Genomic DNA, 18,737 nt, shown 5'->3' with positions numbered 1-18,737 from the left:
CCAACTCTTTCAGCCTGTCTTCACAGGAGAGGTGCTCCAGCCCTCTGACCTTCTTTGTGGCCCTCCTCTGGACTCACTCCAACAGGTCCATGTCCTTCTTATGTTGGGGCCCCCAGAGGTGAAGGCAGTACTCCAGGTGGGGTCTCACGAGAGCAGAGTGGAGGGGGAGAATCACCTCCCTCGACCTGCTGGTCATGCTTCTTTTGATGCAGCCCAGGATATGCTTGGCTTTCTGGGCTGCAAGCGCACATTGCCGGGTCATGTTGAGCTTCTCATCAACCAACACCCCCAAGTCCTTCTCCGCAGGGCTGCTCTCAATCCACTCATCACTCAGCCTGTATTTGTGCTTGGGACTGCCCCGGCCCACGTGCAGGACCTTGCACTTGGCCTTTTAGAACTTCATGAGGTTCACATGGGCCCACCTCTCAAGCCTGTCAAGGTCCCTCTGGACGGCATCCCTTCCCTCCAGCATTTTGGATGGTTGACTACAGCAGTGCTCAGGCTGCTTTTGGGGTAATGCACAATAAGGGACTTCCCATGATCAGGAGTGCTACAATATTAAGGAAAGGCACTTGAGGTTTCTGAAAACCAAGACGAAATCAGGAACAAGACACAGCTACATCACACTGCCTTCCATTTTCTTCCATTTGAACTGTTGGGACACCATGGGGACCAGCATCTCCCTGGGGGCCACGGCACTGGTAGCCATGGGGGCTCCCCCATGGAAGCAGGACAGGCTCAGGGCAGACCCAGCCCAAGACATCAGGCACCTGCGTGCGAAGGGCTGAGGGCAGGCCAGGATGTCAGTCTGTGAGCAAGGACCAGGCCTGGTGATGGTAACTGGGGCCAGATACAGTCCCAGGATGGCCCGGCAGGCCATGGGGACAGGGACAGACCAAGGCTGGACTGGGACATCAGCCCAGCTTGGCGGGCCCCATGTCCAGGTTGGGCAGGGCTGCGGAGAGCTAGAGACCAGCACTTTGCTGCAGCATTGCTGGGGCAGCGACTGACAGCTCTGAGGGGACTGAAGTGGGGTCCTGGGCTGTGGGCAGGGTGGGGGAAGCCCCGGGGGGGCTGGGCAGGGACAGTCAGGGCTGGTGGTGTCCTCAGGGCCCCAGTAGGAACAAGCAGTAATGCTATGAAAACATGCAAATGGTTTTACAGCTGGTTTAGACAGAAAGTCCTTTTAGCCTCCAAACACGTACAAGAATTTCCTGAACCAGCGCCTCCACCAGTGCTAGCCACTAGGATGCCTTTCATTTATGGATGTTAAAAGAAAAAAAAACAAATGCCCAGGCCAGAATGTAATCTATTACTGACTGCCACTGCACATGGCATTTCCCATTTCTGAAGATAACAAAATTAAATTTGCAGGTTTTCATATCACTCCATACCAAAGAGTGTGAATAGCAATGTAAGTGCTCTGAAACCATTCAGATTCTCCCCATAAGTATCATATTTAACTCCTCCTTCTTTACCAAAGCAGTAAGCTTCATGAAGATTTATGCTCTCTCACTTCATTCAGCATGCAAAGTCATCAGATACATCTGGATATGCAAGAGTCACTGAAGTTACAAAAATGGCTAAGACCCCATCACCACAATATGCAGCGTATGCAAAGCCAACTTTCAGTTTCCTCTATGAATAGCTGAAATTACTAACTGGGTGAACTGCAGCTTAGAAGTTAAACCACAGGAAGGCTAAAGTAATCCTGACAGAAGGAGAGAGCACTTCCAAGAGCATTTCCTCTGTAACATTCTTAATGAATGAGAACATCTCTCCCCAGAATGGTAGGTTGGCCTGCAGCCACAAGAACCCTTTTGACTTTGATTTATGAGCTCCCTATCTGGAAAAAAAAATGCAGCTAATATAAATATGCACTTGGAAAAACATAAAGTCCTACAAATTAATGAACCTACTTCTCCCTGAGAAATTGACTTTTCTATTTATTCATCTTTAAATAGCTGGAAGTAAGCAAAAACACAATTAAGGCTGGCTGAAAAAAATATAAACCACTATCACTCACAAAGAAGAATCAATTAAGACATGCAACTTGTAAAACCAGAAATTACTAGCTGGAATGACAACTTTCATCCATAACACTGGACTTAACAGATTTAAAATTATACTGTAAAGGAGCACTAAACAGTAGACAATGCAAGCATACATGTCCGTATATGAAGATGGACACAAACATTATGAGGCAGTATTCATTCTATTACTTTGTGTCAGTTCAGATTTAAGCAGAAAGGAAATTAAAAGCAGCTTCTGCTTAACCCACTGCATTAATTAGATTCAAGTTGATTAATTTCTAAAACAGAAATAATGACTCGCTATTTAGCAGTACAAAAAAAACCAAACAACAAAAAAGGAAAACCTCAAAAAACCAAACCACAACACTTTCATGTGGTTTTCAGGTCAAGTTGTAAGGGATTGTTGTAGAAAGCCAGCAAGCCTCATTTTCAGTGTCAAGAGAAAAAGAATAAAATAATTTTAAGTCAATCTTTATTAAAAATTAATAGGTTATAGTATTTTTAAATGTTAACACCTAATTTGTTCCAAGTTAAATCACAAGTGTGCACCTGTAATAATCACACCTTATCAATCACTGACTCATTTAAGAAAGGTGACTGATTAAACTATCTTAAAGGGATTATGTCAGCCCTCTTACTGTTATGCAAATGGAAGCCTATCAGAAATCCTGTCTTCAGGACAATTTGGTTCAACACATATTCTGCTTAATTCCAGACTAGAAATTAGTTTTGCAATTTTAACAATTAAAAAGTTAAAATCACATTAAAAGTTATTATTTAGGCTTTCTACAGTTATGTTCTCTTCTTGGTGGGTTCACAAGGTGCCACGATGACACATTATAAGTTAGTGGCTACAATTCCTAGCTAGAACATGGGACACTGAGCTGGGAACAAAGACACACTCCTGAAATTATATGCAATTCCTTCAGAAACAAGACGTCTCATTTAAGTTAGACAAGAAAAAGCTCATGTTACTGTCACTTTAAAAAGTTTAAAATCTGAAAAATTTATGAACTATTCTTACACAGTTGGTTTTTGAGCTTTTAAGATTGAGGTTTTCAAGCTTTTTGTCAAACTAGGACAGTTAAACTTCTGGTATTTAAATTAAAGCTAACACTTTAATATTACCACATAGGTGACATTAAAATCAGAGTGGAGTCACCACTTCCATTTATAAATCAATCAACAGAAGAATCATTTTATTACTTTTGATACTTTGCTGACATGAATAGATGCATAGAAAACTGGATGGCAGTTGATATTTAAATCTGCCATAATTCATACAATATTTGCTTTGAATTAATAGGATGATTTTTTTTTCCACTCTATTTGCTAGTTCAAATTATAAGGTACCATTATTCACTTCACAAAGACATTTACGTTACCATAATCAACATGTATCTTAAGACTATGGGGAGGAACCTCCAAATAACAAATCACCGCTACCCAGCAATGAAAAAAACCCCAGACATCTCTAGATGTTAGCAATTATATTTAAACACTACACACCAGAAAAAGAACCACTGTTCAGAACAACAACAACAAAAATAATTGTAACAGATGAGCAAATAGAAGGCTTGGTTGCTTTAACATTATTTTTCAATACTATGTAAATTTACTTCACAAAATGTATAGTTTCAGCTAATACCACTGACAAGGGGCAAAAAAACAAACTGAGAAATAAAAGTGTGAAAACAAAGCCAACCTATGTAACAGCCTACAAGCACCTCCTTTCCATCAGCTTTGGGCTTTCTGACCCAGCTACACATTCTCCACTGAATGCAAAACTTCATAGCACCAATAATCTACAAAGATTTTCTTCTGATACTGAATACTTTGCCTAAAATCTAGTTATTTTACATGAAAGCCAACTGTCGCAATTTTTGCCTGTACAAGTCAATTCACAAAATTACAAAGTTTTCAATTTGAATACGTGCTACCATGCAAAAAAGCTACCAAATTATCTGAAAAGTAGGAATGCTAATTAGTTTTTCTAAATTATGTCTGAGTAACTGCAGAAGTATGCAAACTAGGCTTCTTAACATGACATTTAATTAGCAAGAGCTATTATTCACTGGATGTCCAGTAGGGCAAAACCAAGATTTTTACTATAACATGTGCTACTATAGAAATGAAAATTTACTGAATTGAAAAGAGAACATTCACAAAGAGAATTATTTGTTGCCAGTGAAATCCCTTGTTAAAATAATGCAAAGGCCTGTGGTACACATACAGAATAGTCTTTACTATTGGTGTAAAGCTAGTCTACCTTAAGAAGCAAATAGCCTTCAGATTCTGCTGTAACTTCTTTTTAATATATCCAGAACTGTGGACCAAATTCCTACAGATCCACCATTCAAAGAGGTCACAGTCCTCCCAGGTAAGAGTCACTGCCTCCATCAACCTCCTGGGAAGATTCTTACTGTACTTCTTGTACTTTTCAAAGTGTGCTAGACTAGCATATGTGGTCTTTGTTAAACCATACGATTTTCTTGGAAATGCCTGTAAAGCAATGAGCAGAACATCTTCCCAGTAGATCCAAAAGGACAGTGAATTCTGGCAGAATCCTAGGAAAGGCACCTGATGACAGGAGGACAGGTTAAAGCCTCCTCCACCAGCATGGCTGCCCTTGGCATCCACTGTAGCTGTTGCTTCCCTGCAGCTTCTTAAGTGTTTTGAGATACTGTTTAATGGGAAGGCACAGTCCGGAAGATGACACTCAGTCAAAATAGTAACAAAGACAGGAAGGTGAAATTGCTGTTTGCCTTTGCATCCTAGTCCCTTCGCATTGGTCCCTTCAAATTGGCTTCAGATTAATATATTACATCAAAATACATTCAAAACTTGTTTCTACCATAGCCTGTATTTGTCCTTTTCTCTCTAACATAAAGAAACTCTTGCCAGAGGATAAATTACTGCTTGAAGAATTTTAATTCTTCTTATTATTGCTCCTTTACATATGTACATAAAACAGGAAAATATATTAAGCTTATTTTATAGGATCCCATCATGAAAAACAGAAAGTAGTAATTTATTTTGAAATATTCTCCTTTCCTAGTTAAGGGGATGTGGTTCCACTCAAAACTCTATATAAATATTATTGGCGGGGTGGGGAGAATCACACAGTAGCAGTTTATTACTGGTGGCAGCAAACACCGAAGAAAAAAAACCTCTGGTTTTGAGCATACAGAATGTTATGCTCCTTAATAATTATGTACATATAGCAGGTGCTCATCAACTGTATCTGTCAGTATGTTTCTTTTTTGTGTGTCTAAGTTTCCTCAAGCACCATGTCAACTTCAAATCTCTTGCAAAATTATATTCCATCTGCTACCATGGATAGATAATAGCATATCTGCTTCCCTCCCTCCCCGCCCCGCCTGAAGAATGCAGTGTGGAAAAATTTTCATTTTAAAAAGAAGTGGAATGTGAATGGGTGATAGAGTAGCTTTGCTAAACATGACTATGAGTATCAGGATGCCTGCTGCACTCATGTTATTACAGCTCTTTGTTTATCTAGCTCTACAAAAAACTCAGGGTGGGCAAAGTGCCTCTTCCTGTTCACACCTGCTATCTTCTCAGCTTTATCATAAAATTGAAGTCAAAGGATGTGCATGAAGCTCCTGCTCTCTCCACTCAGGGCTCAGTATTTTCCCAGACAACAGAACATTCTCCTTTACTCATCGCAGGCGACAAGAGTAGACAGCTTCCCACTCGTTTTGTTATGACTCACCAGAGAGGAGCAGGGAGAGAGAACACCCTCCTGCTCAGTCAATAAAATCTTTACAGGTAAGATATCTCATTAAAGAGTCCTATTTAAAAAAATAAATATACTGTCTATTTTATATGTCAAATAAGAAAAAATAAATCTATGTCATCTTCCCACTAAATTCTAAACAAATCAGCAGTGAAGCTGCTGACATTTAAAACTCAGTGCTCTTACAATGCCTTGAGAAGCAAGTTGGCAGGATCCCCTCAGACTTCAGTATCTTGGGCTAACCCAATACTAGGAGTGAGTCAATAAAAGAGGTATTAAATACATAAAGGCAAGCAAAGTATCTCTCAGATGTTTTGGTCACAGTAACATTAGCTAATCCGTGTTACAAGTAGTACATAGAACGCTTCCAGCAGAAGCGTGGCTTGGGCTGCTTCCATGTTAAGACTGAGTGATTATGCAACAGCCACTTCTGTGAACCATCGCTTTGACCCTCTTCCTTTCCTCCATCTTATTTTGTTGACTTGAATAACAGATTCAGTGCACGTATAACACACACTGAAAATCACACAACATATGAGTTGTATAGCATTTCATACAGAGGCCTAACAAAACCCTCTGAATCATCTTGCAATGCTTTATTGAGTGTAAAGCGGATGAAGGTTAATACTGTTATCCTTCCCTCAGCACAATGACAGATGTACTTCCTTTAAGATGACATTTAAAGGATCAGTAAGCTTTCATTCCTTTCTCTTAGCCCATTTCAAATCGGAATTTCTATACATGGATACCGCATAAGATGCAGTTCACTAAGGCTCTCAGAACCAAATCACATGAATCACTTTTAATGGTAAAGTGTGTTTCACCAGGTTGTGTCTTTATTATACATTCTACATACACGTAAGAACTGTGATTGGGTATAAGGCTGAACACCTTTTTTTATCTTCAGTATTTATTAAAATCTTTTGAAAAATGTCTAACAGTTTGAGATCAGTATTGTCAATTTTTGTTGAGTCTAAAAACTGTTACCACCACCAGCAAAAAAATATTGAGTTTTTAACAGTTTAAAGTGATGCTGTTCTGGATTTAAATTGATATATACTTGATTTGACCATTTTTCTATCTATTCACACAGATTTTACAAACATCTGGGGAATCTCCCCCAACGGCCAGTCTTTCATTAACTTTGGCTTTTAGATTTGTACCAACATCCAGAAGTTTGTATAGCTACAGACTAGAATCTTCTGACTGGTTTCTGTGGCACAACTAGAGAGATGGAGTAGTACTTTACAAATCTCCCCCAAGCACTAATAATTGTACTCCTTTAAATATGTATTAAAAAGAATAGATACCAGAAGAGAACAGCAAGCAGAAAAGGAGAAAACAAAATCCTGAGCTAGGGAACTCCGCACTTTTTCTGCTGTCAGTTCAAGGGTATGATTGTGATCTTTCAACCATTAACAAAAGAATCATGTTTCAGTACCTAAAGAGTTGAGGTGCAAAAAGGGAATTAAGGCAAAATGCCACAGCTAAATATGCATCAGGAAAACATGCCCATTTACCAGATAGAAAAAGAGTAAGCAGTTTACCGGTTAAGGTTACTGAAAACAATATTCAGAGTAACTACTTCTAGCTAAGTAAGAATGTTTACTATGTTGTAACCTACCAATTAGAATACCAAAGACAAACCTTTATAGATTAATAACATGCTATTACTAAGTACAGAACCCAAGAGGAGAGAGGCTTTTGAACTTCCTTCAGGTTCCAATTCCTCTGTTTGGTAACAACGTGAGGCATAGAAGAGGGCAGAAACTTTGATATGGTTTTTAAATTTTAGAGAAGAACATTTATCCAGGTGCCTGCAGTGTATCACAGCACAAAAACCAACTAACCTACTGTCCTTTTTGAGCATAACTTTCAGGAATGAATTATTTTTAATACATTGCTCCTTAAGTAGCTTAAGCATGTTCACTAATTACTAAATACATGCTAAAATAAAGTTTTCCACAAATCTTCAAAGCATTTTTCCCCGTTTTATGGATTTCACTAAACCTGTTCACTAGCTTTATGACTGGACACTTATTCCCAACCCAATCCACACTACACAATGCCTTTCAAATACTGCTGGCAAAGTCAACGAAATTACTTAAAAATATAGTAAGAAGAAATTGTATCAGAAAAAAAACAATTCTCAAAAATAGAAAAGCACTCATTGTTTCTCACCTGGATCATCATATAATTGCAGCTATAATGTCAATCATGCTGGCATGTCCCATTGCTAGGCCTCTAACAGTTAATGGCAGCTTGTTCTAATCACACATTAAAGACGCAGATTAAGCTGTATGCTAGACAGTACTTATTCATACAGCCTGTCCAGTACTGATGACTCTATGGTCCAACTTCTAAGTACCTTACACAGGGGCAGTCAGGTGCCTCAGAAGGACACCATGCCACTGCCAAGGAACACACTCAAGTATAGAAGAGCCAATTGCAAATACGGAAGAAAGGAAACATATCTCAAGTCCCGCTCTTCTTTGGAAATCGCATTTCTAACTCTTGAGTCTTGTTAGAGAACACATTCCCCATTCAGCCTACTCCACAGTCTCAAAGCCAGTGCATCCTCCTGAAAGGTAGGGTTTTGAGTCCACTCAGACTTCAGGCAGTGAATAAAATCTCCCATTTTTTGATTGGGTGCTCAGAATAGCTAGGCTAGAAAACCACAAACAGGCATCAGAATGAATTCATTAAAACATTATTCACTTAAAAAAAACCCCAAAAATTCCATGGTATGAAAGTTTTCTACAAAAGAGTCAAAAACAAGCTTAGAAACTCTGTGCAACAAGGTGCTCAGACTTTCTGAAGACTACAAACAGAACTACATTTTAAAACCCTATCTATAGGCTTCACAGATCTCTTCTGCACTTCTCATTTTAGTGTCCTCCTTCAACTATGACTTAAAAAAAAGGGGGGGCAAAAAGAATTTAAGGGAAACATTTAATACATTTATCACTGAAAACATGTAAAAATAACTTTGCAATGCAAGACACCTTGCTCCAAATATTACTCATTTTATTACAAGACAAATCAATACAGAGTCTCAAGATGGGTCAAAAATACAGGGACAAAATAAAGCTAAAAATCAAAAAGCCATCAAAAATCATGATACAAGATGAGATAAAAAACAAATTAAGATGATATACCATTTAAGAATATAGAATTTTTTATTATGAAATACAACACAGAGAATTAGCTTTTCAATAAGTTATCATGTATTCAAAAGGAGAAGGTTGTTCAGAACCAAAAAAATAAGCAGATGTTGTTAGAAGCTACTCGAAGAAAATTTAGTGTACATGAAAATACACATGCATGATGAAATGTAATTAAATGTGTAAAAATTCTCTCTCAACAGATGAAGATACGAAAATGTCTTTTTTCTTCCTCATTTAAATTAGAAGCCTCTCCATCAGCAAATAAGAAAACAGAATAGTGCTTCTTTATATTCCATAAATAAATTGTTTACACAATGTCAAGTCTGCCAACTTTTTACATTGTAGTTATCAAAACATATTGACTTACAGAGGACAGCCACAGCTCCGGATTCAAACATGAGACATTCTTCTCTGTTTCTGGTTTCCACTATCACACTGAATGGAAGTGGATCCAGCTTGTGATAGACACGGTATCCTTTACTGAAAGCCATTTTGCCTTTATCAGAGGCAGTCCTGTCCAACACAAAATGATGTTAGTGAAACCTTCTCGTGCTTCCAGATACCTTCTGCAAAGCAGGTTTGACTTGCATCCTTTCCTAGGGATTTTACATGTTTAACCAACAACAAAAAAAGACCTGCTCACTCTATCTCACAAGACTTATTTCATCTCATGTTCCAAAACAAATATAAGGGCTATCTAAAGACAACATAACAATGTTTCAAAAACACAATTACCCAGAGAAACACCTTTCAAAATAAAGGATTTATTTAAGTTTCTGAGAGATGAGAATTTCTTTCACCATACTTAATCGGATTTCTTCTTAGAAAAAAAAAAAAAGAATTAAAATAAGGTTCTGTAGGCACCACAAATACATAAGAGCGGTGACTATCTTAATCGTAAATTAATGTCAAATGCAGAGGACCAGAAGCCTGGGTAGGCTTTCAATTTTCAGATCTATTTTACCGATTCTGACCTTGTACAAAAGGACAGCATATTTTAAACACTAAAGCTGTTAAGGCGTTTTAAAAGATCATACAAAAACATTAACCTATTTTGGTTTTCTTTTTTAAATGAAAGCAGGTTTTTGTTTGGATTTAAACCCTCCCCTGCAGTGGCTGACGACCGAAACATTGCAGTATTGCACTAGTGAAACAGCCTGTAAACCACAGAGGCAAGATCTTCCTTTTAAACAATAAAAAAGCCCAAACAATAAGAAACTATAAGCAAACGCGAAAGTAGCCAGATTTTGAGGGCTTAAGCTCAGGAAACAGACAGCGAGGGAAGGCTCTTCCTGAAGCCAGGAGCGGGGCTCCCTGCCCTCTCCCCCCTCCCTTCGGCTCAGTGTCCGTAGCCTCCAGGGCGGACGCGGACTCGACGCCGCCGGTACGGAACCCGCCGGCCCCCACCCTCCAGCGCAGCCCCTGCGGGCGCAGCACCGCCCGGGGAGCAGCGGCGCCGGTCCGGCCCTTCGCTCGAAGCCCCTCTCCCTCGCCGGGCAGGAGGAAGGCGGCCACCGGACAGCCGCGAGTTTCCCACCGCGCGGCCGAGGCGCAGCCCCGGAGCCGCCACCGGGCCGGCAGCTCCCCGCCCCGCTACCACCTGCCGCCCAGGGCAGGCGCGCACCGCCGCCCGCCACAGCCCGGTGCCGCCGGTACCCACGACGCTGACAGAGCCTCCATCTTGTCTGGCGCCAGCGGCGCCCCCGCGGCCCGAGCCCCGCGACGGCGACAGCCGGGCCGGCTCCGCCGCTCGCTGACAGGCGCCGAGCGCCCCCCCCGGCGCTGCCGCCCCCCCCAGCCCCCCAGCCGCAGCGGTACCAGCGCCTCCCTCACCGGCCGCGCCACCTGCCACCAGCGGCCGCCCGCTCCGCTCCGCTCCGCTCCCTGCCGCGGGAGCCGGCGGCACCTCACTTCCGCTCCGGCCCCGCCGTCCCTTCCGCATTGCGCCTCCCGCCACCGGAAGTCGGTAGCGGGCGGGGGTGGGGGGGAGAAGCGGGGCGGTGGGGCCGGCGTGAGGCGGGGCGCGAGGGCGGCCGTTAAGCGGCTGCCGGCCGGCCGGCCGTCCCCCGGGGGAGAGGGGAGAAGGGAGAAGGGTGGATCGGCGGGGCGTGCGGGCAGGGAGGCGTTGGCCCGCGGGAGCCGCGACACCGGGCTGGGTGGAGGCTTTGCCGGACCCGGGTTCCTGTCAGCGGCATCCCTCGTGTAGGCCCTGTCAGGGGCACCTTGAACCAGAGCGCTGGGCGAGCCCTGCTGTCGGGGTGGAGTCCAGCCTGAGGAGACCTGGCCCCCTAGGGAAAAGTAGGAAGAGAGCCCTGAGAAGAAGTCCTCCTTTCGCCTTGTCTTGCGGCAGTGCTGGGTTGCAGGCTTCAAAGATGAAAAACGTGCTGTGGGCGCACGGTGAGGCTACGTTAAAACACAGCCGGCCTCAGTCCCGGCTGTGTATTTATTACAGGTGCAGCAGGGAGAAAGATCTTAGGGATAGGCTCACGAATAGCACCGCAAACTGAAAAACCTCGCTGCGCAAAATGTGCGGTGGGCATAGAAGCTGTCCGTGCAGATGCTCACCGAGTGCCTCGGGCCGGGTGGGAGCACTGAATCACGGCTGAAGCCTGCCTCTTCCTGACAGGCTTCAAAAGTTTTAGGGACAGACCGTCCCTCAGCATCTCTTTGGAAATTTCCATTCAGCCTGTGCAGGCTGTAAGTGGAGGAGGAGTACCGCTTCACCGGAGCTTTACTGTATTGTGTTGGTGATACATTGCAAGCTGCTGAGGAGACTCCAGAAGGCAGGTTTGAGAGCTACATGCTAAAATCAAGAGAGAAGTGGGCTTTGCTGCACTTTGGATAACGCCGGGGCCAGGGTGGCAGTTTGAGTGGAGACTAGAAAAAAGCTGAAAAACTGCGGAGAAACTCTTTTCCCAGAGACTGTAATTTGAACTATGCATTTGAATATGCATAAGGGCAACCCTGAGAAGTATAGCTACCTCCTGAGACAAGAGCTGGGCCGTGTTTAATTTTAGATTGTAGAATCTCTTCCCACTACCTTCTCGTCCAAGGTCAATTCCCATTGCGAAGGGTAAAAATTAAAAACAGAAAGACCTTTTTTGTTTCATATAAACTTCATACTGAAACACAAAAAGTTATGTTTGATATATATTCCCTGCATAGCTCTGGCCTAGTTTAAGAAATAATAGATTGCATAGATAATCTTTTGATATTTAAATATGGTTTTATCCCACATACCTACCCTAGGCTAAGTACCAGTTGAGTGGGGTACACTGGTGGGAGAGAACACAGAGCAAATATTTGTGATGTAAAATACAGGGTAGGTAATCTCTGTGCATTTTTAGCTGGCCAACATCCTACACACACTATGACGATCCCAATGAAAATGTTCTATAGATAAATAAAAGTGTGATATTTTAAAAGACTATTTAAAGATGTTTCATGGGTTTTGAAATTACTAGACTACATAATTGCTAACAGCTTATTACAGCTTATGCTATTTCTCATTTGTTCATGGTAGACGCCTACATGTAATTGAACTATCACTAGCATAGCATCAAAAAAGAAACTCGTGAAGATTTTTTTACTATTGAGAATGTAAAAATAAAAGAATGACAATGTAGCTGCTGTGGAAGCAAAGCAAGTGTGTCCAGGTTTTATCCATGCATAAAGATCACTAACAGGGACAGCAATTTAAAGGTTGTTTTATAGAACACACCTAAGGCTAAACTCATACATACTTGCAGTGTAAAACAATTGATGTATCAAGTTTATTCACACTTTTTTTTTCAGCAGATAAAATAGATTCAGATGGCATGTGTGGTTGTTTTCTTATGAACACATATATTTTGCCTCAGGGTAATATAATTTTTTTCTGTTAGCTAATCATTATTGTGCAGTTGACTTTTTCAAAACATCAGAGAAATGCATCACTTGAAAATATAATCGTAGAATCATCGAATCGTAGAATGGTTTGGGTTGGAAGGCACTTTCAGAGATCATCTAGTCCAACCCCCCTGCCGTGGGCAGGGACACCTTCCACTAGACCAGGTTGCTCAAAGCCCCGTCCAACCTGGCCCTGAACACTTCCAGGGATGGAGCATCCACAGCTTCTTTGAGCAACCTGTTCCAGTGCCTCACCACCCTCACAGTGAAGAACTTCTTCCTTACATCTAACCTAAATCTACTCTCTTTCAATTTAAAACTGTTGCCTCTTGTCGTGTCACTACAGGCCTTGGTAAAAAGTCTTTCTCCATCTTATAAGCCCCTTTTATATGTTGAAAGGCCACAATAAGGTCTCCTGTCCTGGTTTCAGCTGGGATAGCTTTAATTTTCTTCTTAGTAGCTTGTACATTGTGTTTTGGATTTAGTGTGAGAATAATCTTGGTAACACACTGATGTTTTAGTTGTTGCTAAGTAGTGCTTATCCTAAGTTAAGGATTTTTCAGTTTCCCATGGTCTGCCAGCAAGCAGGTGTACAAGAAGCTGGGAGGGAGCACGGCCAGGACAGCTGACCCGAACTAGCCAAAGGGATATTCCATACCATAGGATGTCATGCACAGTATATAAACTGAGGGGAGTTGGCTGGGAGGGGTCTATCGCTGCTCAGGCATCGGTCAGCGGGTGGTGAGCAATTGCATTGTGTATCACTTGTCTTTTCTTGGGTTGTATTTCTTTTTTTTATATATATTCCTTTCAATTACTATTATTATTATTACATGTATTATTATTGTTAGTATTACATTTTATTTTACTTTAGTTATTAAATTGTTCTTATCTCAACCCAAGAGTTACTTTTTTTTCAATTCTCCCCATCCCACTGGGACAGGGGCGAGTGAGTGATCGACTGCGTGGTGCCTAGTTGCTGGCTGGGGTTAAACTATGACATCTCCCCAGAGCCTTCTCTTCTCCAGGCTGAACAACCCCAACTCTCTCAGCCTGTCTTTGTAGGAGAGGTGCTCCAGCCTTCCCAAATGGGAGGCACCCATTTTTGTGGCCCTCCTCTGGACCCACTCTAACAGGTCTGTGTCTTTCTTGTGCTGGGGACCCTAGAGCTGGACATGGTACTCCAGGTGGGGTCTCATGGAGTGGAGCAGAGGGGGAGAATCGCCTCCCTCGACCTGCTGGACACACTTCTTGTTATGCGACTCCGGATACAACTGGCTTTCTGGGCTGCAAGCGCACATTGCCGGCTCATGTCCAATTTTTCATCCACCAGTATCAGTTTACATCAGCTGAGAATGTAAAAAATGTATTGCTATCCAATAGTGGGAGCTTTCATAAAGCTATTATTAACTTCAGAAAATACTGCTGTTTATAAGTTAATGGAAAATGAGAATGAGTATTTCATTCTAACTAATTGCCAATATAATATACTGCATAATATAGCAAAGCATATTACAAACAAAGTTTAATTTGTTTTTCAGTTTTGTGTAATAAAAGGTTTTGGTAATTTTTCCCCACCTGCCAATTGAATTTTGGAATCTCACCAACCTTAAATATACGGAAATGTTGAGACATAGCTCTGTCACTGGAGCTCAGGGAGCAGGGAGGAGGTAGAGGAGTCAGGAATGAAGAAGTGAAGTTGAGCCTGGGATAAATGGGCAGGAGGGGGAAGGTGTGTTAATTGTCTTTGTCTCTCGGTATCCAAATCTATTTTAGTTGGTGATAAATTAATTCCCCAAGACAAGTGTGTTTCTCCCCTGATGGTAATTGTTAAGTGATCCATGAGCTTTTTCATCCTGTTTTCTCACCCTGTGCTGTTGAGGGGGGAGTGAGAGAGCATCTGGGTGGGTGTCTGGCTGCAGTCCAAAGTTAACCCACCACGGCTTCACTGGGTTTCAGAGCAGAGCCTGTTTAAAACTTCTTTGCTGTTTGAGAGCAGGGGTGCCTCAAGGCTTCTCAGCAACGTAGGTAAAATTTACCTTTGGTATCAAAAAGGTGAGGAAGCTCAGGGTGATGCTGCGCCTGTCTCAGGGAAGACATATGTAAAGGCAGAATTAGGATGCCTGAAAGGGGAAGAGGAAGGTTTCTGGGCCTGCACATCCTGATGCAAAACTGGGAGAAGGAGTGCAAAAAAAAGCAATAGCAAAAAACGGGGAAAGAGCGAGCCTCAGCCTCAGCAGTATCAGCGGCTTGACACCCCCCACCTCTCCCCTTGGCAGCAGCAGCAGCAGCCCAGGGCTGCCAGGCTCTGGCACAGGCACTGCTGGCAGCGAGGCCACCCGTTCCACATTTTACCCATTCCACTAAGTGTTCAAACCACCATTTTCTCAGGGACATCTGTGGTGCTGTACATCACTAAATTGGCACATCAACAGCAAATAAATTAAAGTTTTGACATCATATTTAGGTTGCATATCCTTTGTAGCACTTACCATACGTCTTACTCCTCCAAACTCCTACCGCTCATTAAATATTTAAAGCTGAGTTTGTTCTATCCACCACTTGTTTGCAGATGCAGGTTCTCTGAACTGCTAGCTCCTTGAGGTAGTAACCGTATGTGTACTTTATAATTTTAGTATCTTTAGTTCAATGAATTTCTTATCCTGATTAGAGCTTTTGGGTAAAATGGCAATATGTAATTTAACTGCAATACAATGATTTTCAGCCACATGTCCCCAGGGTGTGTGAGGCCCATAGTCACACAACCTACATCCCACTTAATGTTTTCTGTTAGCTAGGTATCACAAAAGTATTAGGACAGTAAATAGACAGTACTCAAGAACTTGTATGAAACCTAGGCTATGAAAATTTGGGCTTAAGCATGTAAGAAAAATACTACACCAAATCTTGGAGATACATCTGTGCTTCACTCCAGGTCCCTGCTCTATGAAAACATTTAACTATGCACATAAAGTACAAAAGTAATGTAAGTGGAGACAATGGGACAGTTCACATATTTGAACAAAACCATATGCTTAAGTCACTGTTTGGAGCAGAGCCTTGAATCGCAGGCACCTTGTGTTACTAAGTTTGTCTCCATGCAATTATTTTATCCCCATTCATTTATTTCTGCACATTTACGGCAAGAGTTTTAGTTACATACAGAAATTAAGTACTCTTGGACAAAAAATCTTACATTCTTTCATGGTGCAGACAGACTAATTCAACTAACAATTGTAAGGCTAACGAAGTTTTATGTTTGGAGTACCACATGCAGGGCAAAACCACTCAACTCTGATCAATCCTCTTGGTTGCGTGCAAGTTTCTCAAAAAACCACAGCCTTGCAACAACCATTTTTGAATCCTCCTCAGAGTTCTCTCTTCTGTACACACCACTACTAACTCTTGCAGGAATGGTTTGCTTGTGACTTCACAGGTAAAGCCTAATGGCCAGATCACAAGTACTGTTATTTCCTTTTAGACTACTGATGACAAGACATTTAATTTTCACTGGGCAACTAATAAACCTAAGATGACAGGGATACTGCTTTTAAGCACCACCACACATAAGAGGACAGTTCAGCCTGTTAAAACAGATGTCACCAAGTCATCCTACCAAAGCTGCACACTACATCAAAATTGGAGGCACATATCCCCTCCCCCAGTATATATATTTGGAGTTCTTTCTAAAAAAAGGCCTTTTTTGTAGAGTAACTTAGGGAGAACTGAAAGAAGAACCACTGATTAGCAAACTTTTGTGGAAAATGAGATGTTATCTGAAAGGAGGAGAAAGAAGAATCACGTGGCTCCCTGTATCTGCACAATTTTTCCTCAAACTTCTCTATTTCACATTTCATTTTGTTTTCCTTTTGCTATTGGTGACCTTTAGGGTAAAGGTAACTTTGTAGTAACTGGAATAATACATAATTGTATAATAAAATAATAATAATAATAATAACAACTAATAATTCTGTAATATATTATCCTGTTCATAAAAATGCCAGTGACTGACAATTTTACATGCAATTTTTTCTTACGTATTCTACATCTTTCCTAAACAATGCTAACCACTAAAGAGGTTATCAGACTTTCTCAAAAGTCCCTGTAGAGTTCTGTGCAGAAATAAGATTGCTGTGTCACTTAAAGCGTTAGTACCTTTTCACATGGGATTTCATCATCATCTAGGACATCAGTCTCTTAACATGTTATAATTATTTGTTAATTTTGTTAGCAAACAGTGAGATACACATGGTAAACTGTGGGAGAATAATGTTAAAGCCATTGTCCTTGGATTATACTTCAACGAAGCAGCCATTGTGTAACATTGTTTAAAGATCATTACATCAAGTATAACCACTTTGCTACTAGCATTTAATTTGCATCAATAGATGAGATATAGGTGAAGTGGTAGAAGTGAAAGTGGTTATTTTATTTATAAATAAAATTCGGTAACATTACTTACATAAAGTCTTTAAGTGCCTATACAATTTCAACCATTTATACATAGGAACGGCACCCAAAATGAGAAGTTAGATTACTTATCACCCATAAGTATACTTTGCTGCAAGTTTCTTCATGTTGTTATTGTTCTCCAAACGTGGCATTATTTGGGGGTAGGAAGGAGAAACTCCTCAAGAGTGCAAGTGCCCAGATACCATAGCCACATGGTGTCATTGTAGTAGAGGGAGGCCAGGCTAAGTGTAATACAAGTAGCTGGTCTTCCGCAGCAGTTAATTAGGAAAATGACTACAGGCTATCTTGAAAAAAGGTTCTCTGTAGCTATAATTTATAATGAGGTTACAAGGAAGATATTCTCTTAATTCCCTCCCTTACAGTCCTAGTCACAATCTGAATTGGAGCAAAATGCCTGTATTTTTAATAATAAATGCCTTGAGCTTTGCTGCTCCACTAGTCTGGAGCTCTGTTAGTAGCGTGCACACCTACTGAAACTGCAGTTACAAACTTGCATTTAAGTTTTGTAGTGTTATAATATATGTAAACTATTAGAAGAAAAGCAAAATTTGAGATGATAGCTGATGACTTGAACCCATAAGCTTTTCTCCTCCCTGAATGACAGCCAGGGAGACAGTGAGGGAATGACGGACTCATTACAAATATTCTTCCCCAAGAGGCAGTAGAAAGTGTGAATAAACATGATTTCCAAAACAAACCCAGTTACTGTTGTTTTTTTAGCCCAGCCCAGCACACCACCATCACAGGGAGGGCGGGTGGACAGCAGAGCAAGGCTGAAGAGGGCTTTCAGAGCAGATGGATTACTGGTGACCACCCTTTGCCACCTTTTTCAACAGACACCAGGCACCAGAAGAGAATAGTTGACTCCACCCCTTTCCCTGCACTCTGTATAGCTTTATTACCCCCAGTGTTTGAAAAATATCGTAATTGAAAAACCAAACTCTGACACCTCCTGGTCAAGTACTTTCCTTATTTTCTAGTGTTGAAATCTTTGCATTGGCTATCTTGCAGCTTCAGGATTAGATGGCAGTCAAAATTCTGGATGTAGAAAAACCAGTGAAAAGCTTTGGCATCCGAGGTTGTTCCTCAGTGATTCTGAATGAATTAGACAGTACACAACACACACTTATGTTAATATATTCAGAGAGGCCAGGCTTCTAAATTTTTGCAACTGTTTCAGTGACTTCAGTTGAAGGAATTCCATTGTCTAAAATACCCAAATGGAAATAAAGTACCCTTTCACGACTGCAGTAGTATTAGCTGTTTACATTCATTTGCAAACAGTAACACCAACTCCAGTTAGACAACCAGTCTAACTTGGGAGCACAGGTCTGACATACTGAAATAGCGTCAGTCAGCACACATTTCCTTTACCACCTTCCTAAAGGAATAAAGCTTACCAAATTGCACTGCAACAGC

General features: G+C 41.5%; 1 protein-coding gene across 12 annotated transcripts in view; it reads right to left on the bottom strand.

Moving 5' to 3' along the window:
* Nucleotides 1–10,891, bottom strand: part of SYNJ1 (synaptojanin 1) — a 68,677-nt gene extending 57,786 nt beyond the window's left edge. For 9 of the 12 annotated variants that reach the window (XM_075033811.1, XM_075033814.1, XM_075033815.1 and 6 more), the window contains exons 1-2: nt 10,791–10,891; nt 9,325–9,470 (exon numbers count right to left, since the gene is read on the bottom strand). In XM_075033811.1, the coding sequence (XP_074889912.1) occupies nt 9,325–9,448 (124 nt within the window). In that variant the 5' untranslated portion in view covers nt 9,449–9,470; nt 10,791–10,891. Of the gene's footprint in view, nt 1–7,971; nt 8,458–9,324; nt 9,472–10,790 lie in introns of those variants that run through there. The other 3 variants (XM_075033812.1, XM_075033817.1, XM_075033818.1) reach the window with 3 other exon arrangements.
* Between the last annotated feature and the right edge of the window lie 7,846 nt (nt 10,892–18,737).

This window comes from Buteo buteo, chromosome 8 (assembly GCF_964188355.1).
Source record: "Buteo buteo chromosome 8, bButBut1.hap1.1, whole genome shotgun sequence".
NCBI classification, from domain to species: Eukaryota; Metazoa; Chordata; class Aves; order Accipitriformes; family Accipitridae; genus Buteo; species Buteo buteo.
This window is presented reverse-complemented; position numbering and strand designations above follow the sequence as displayed.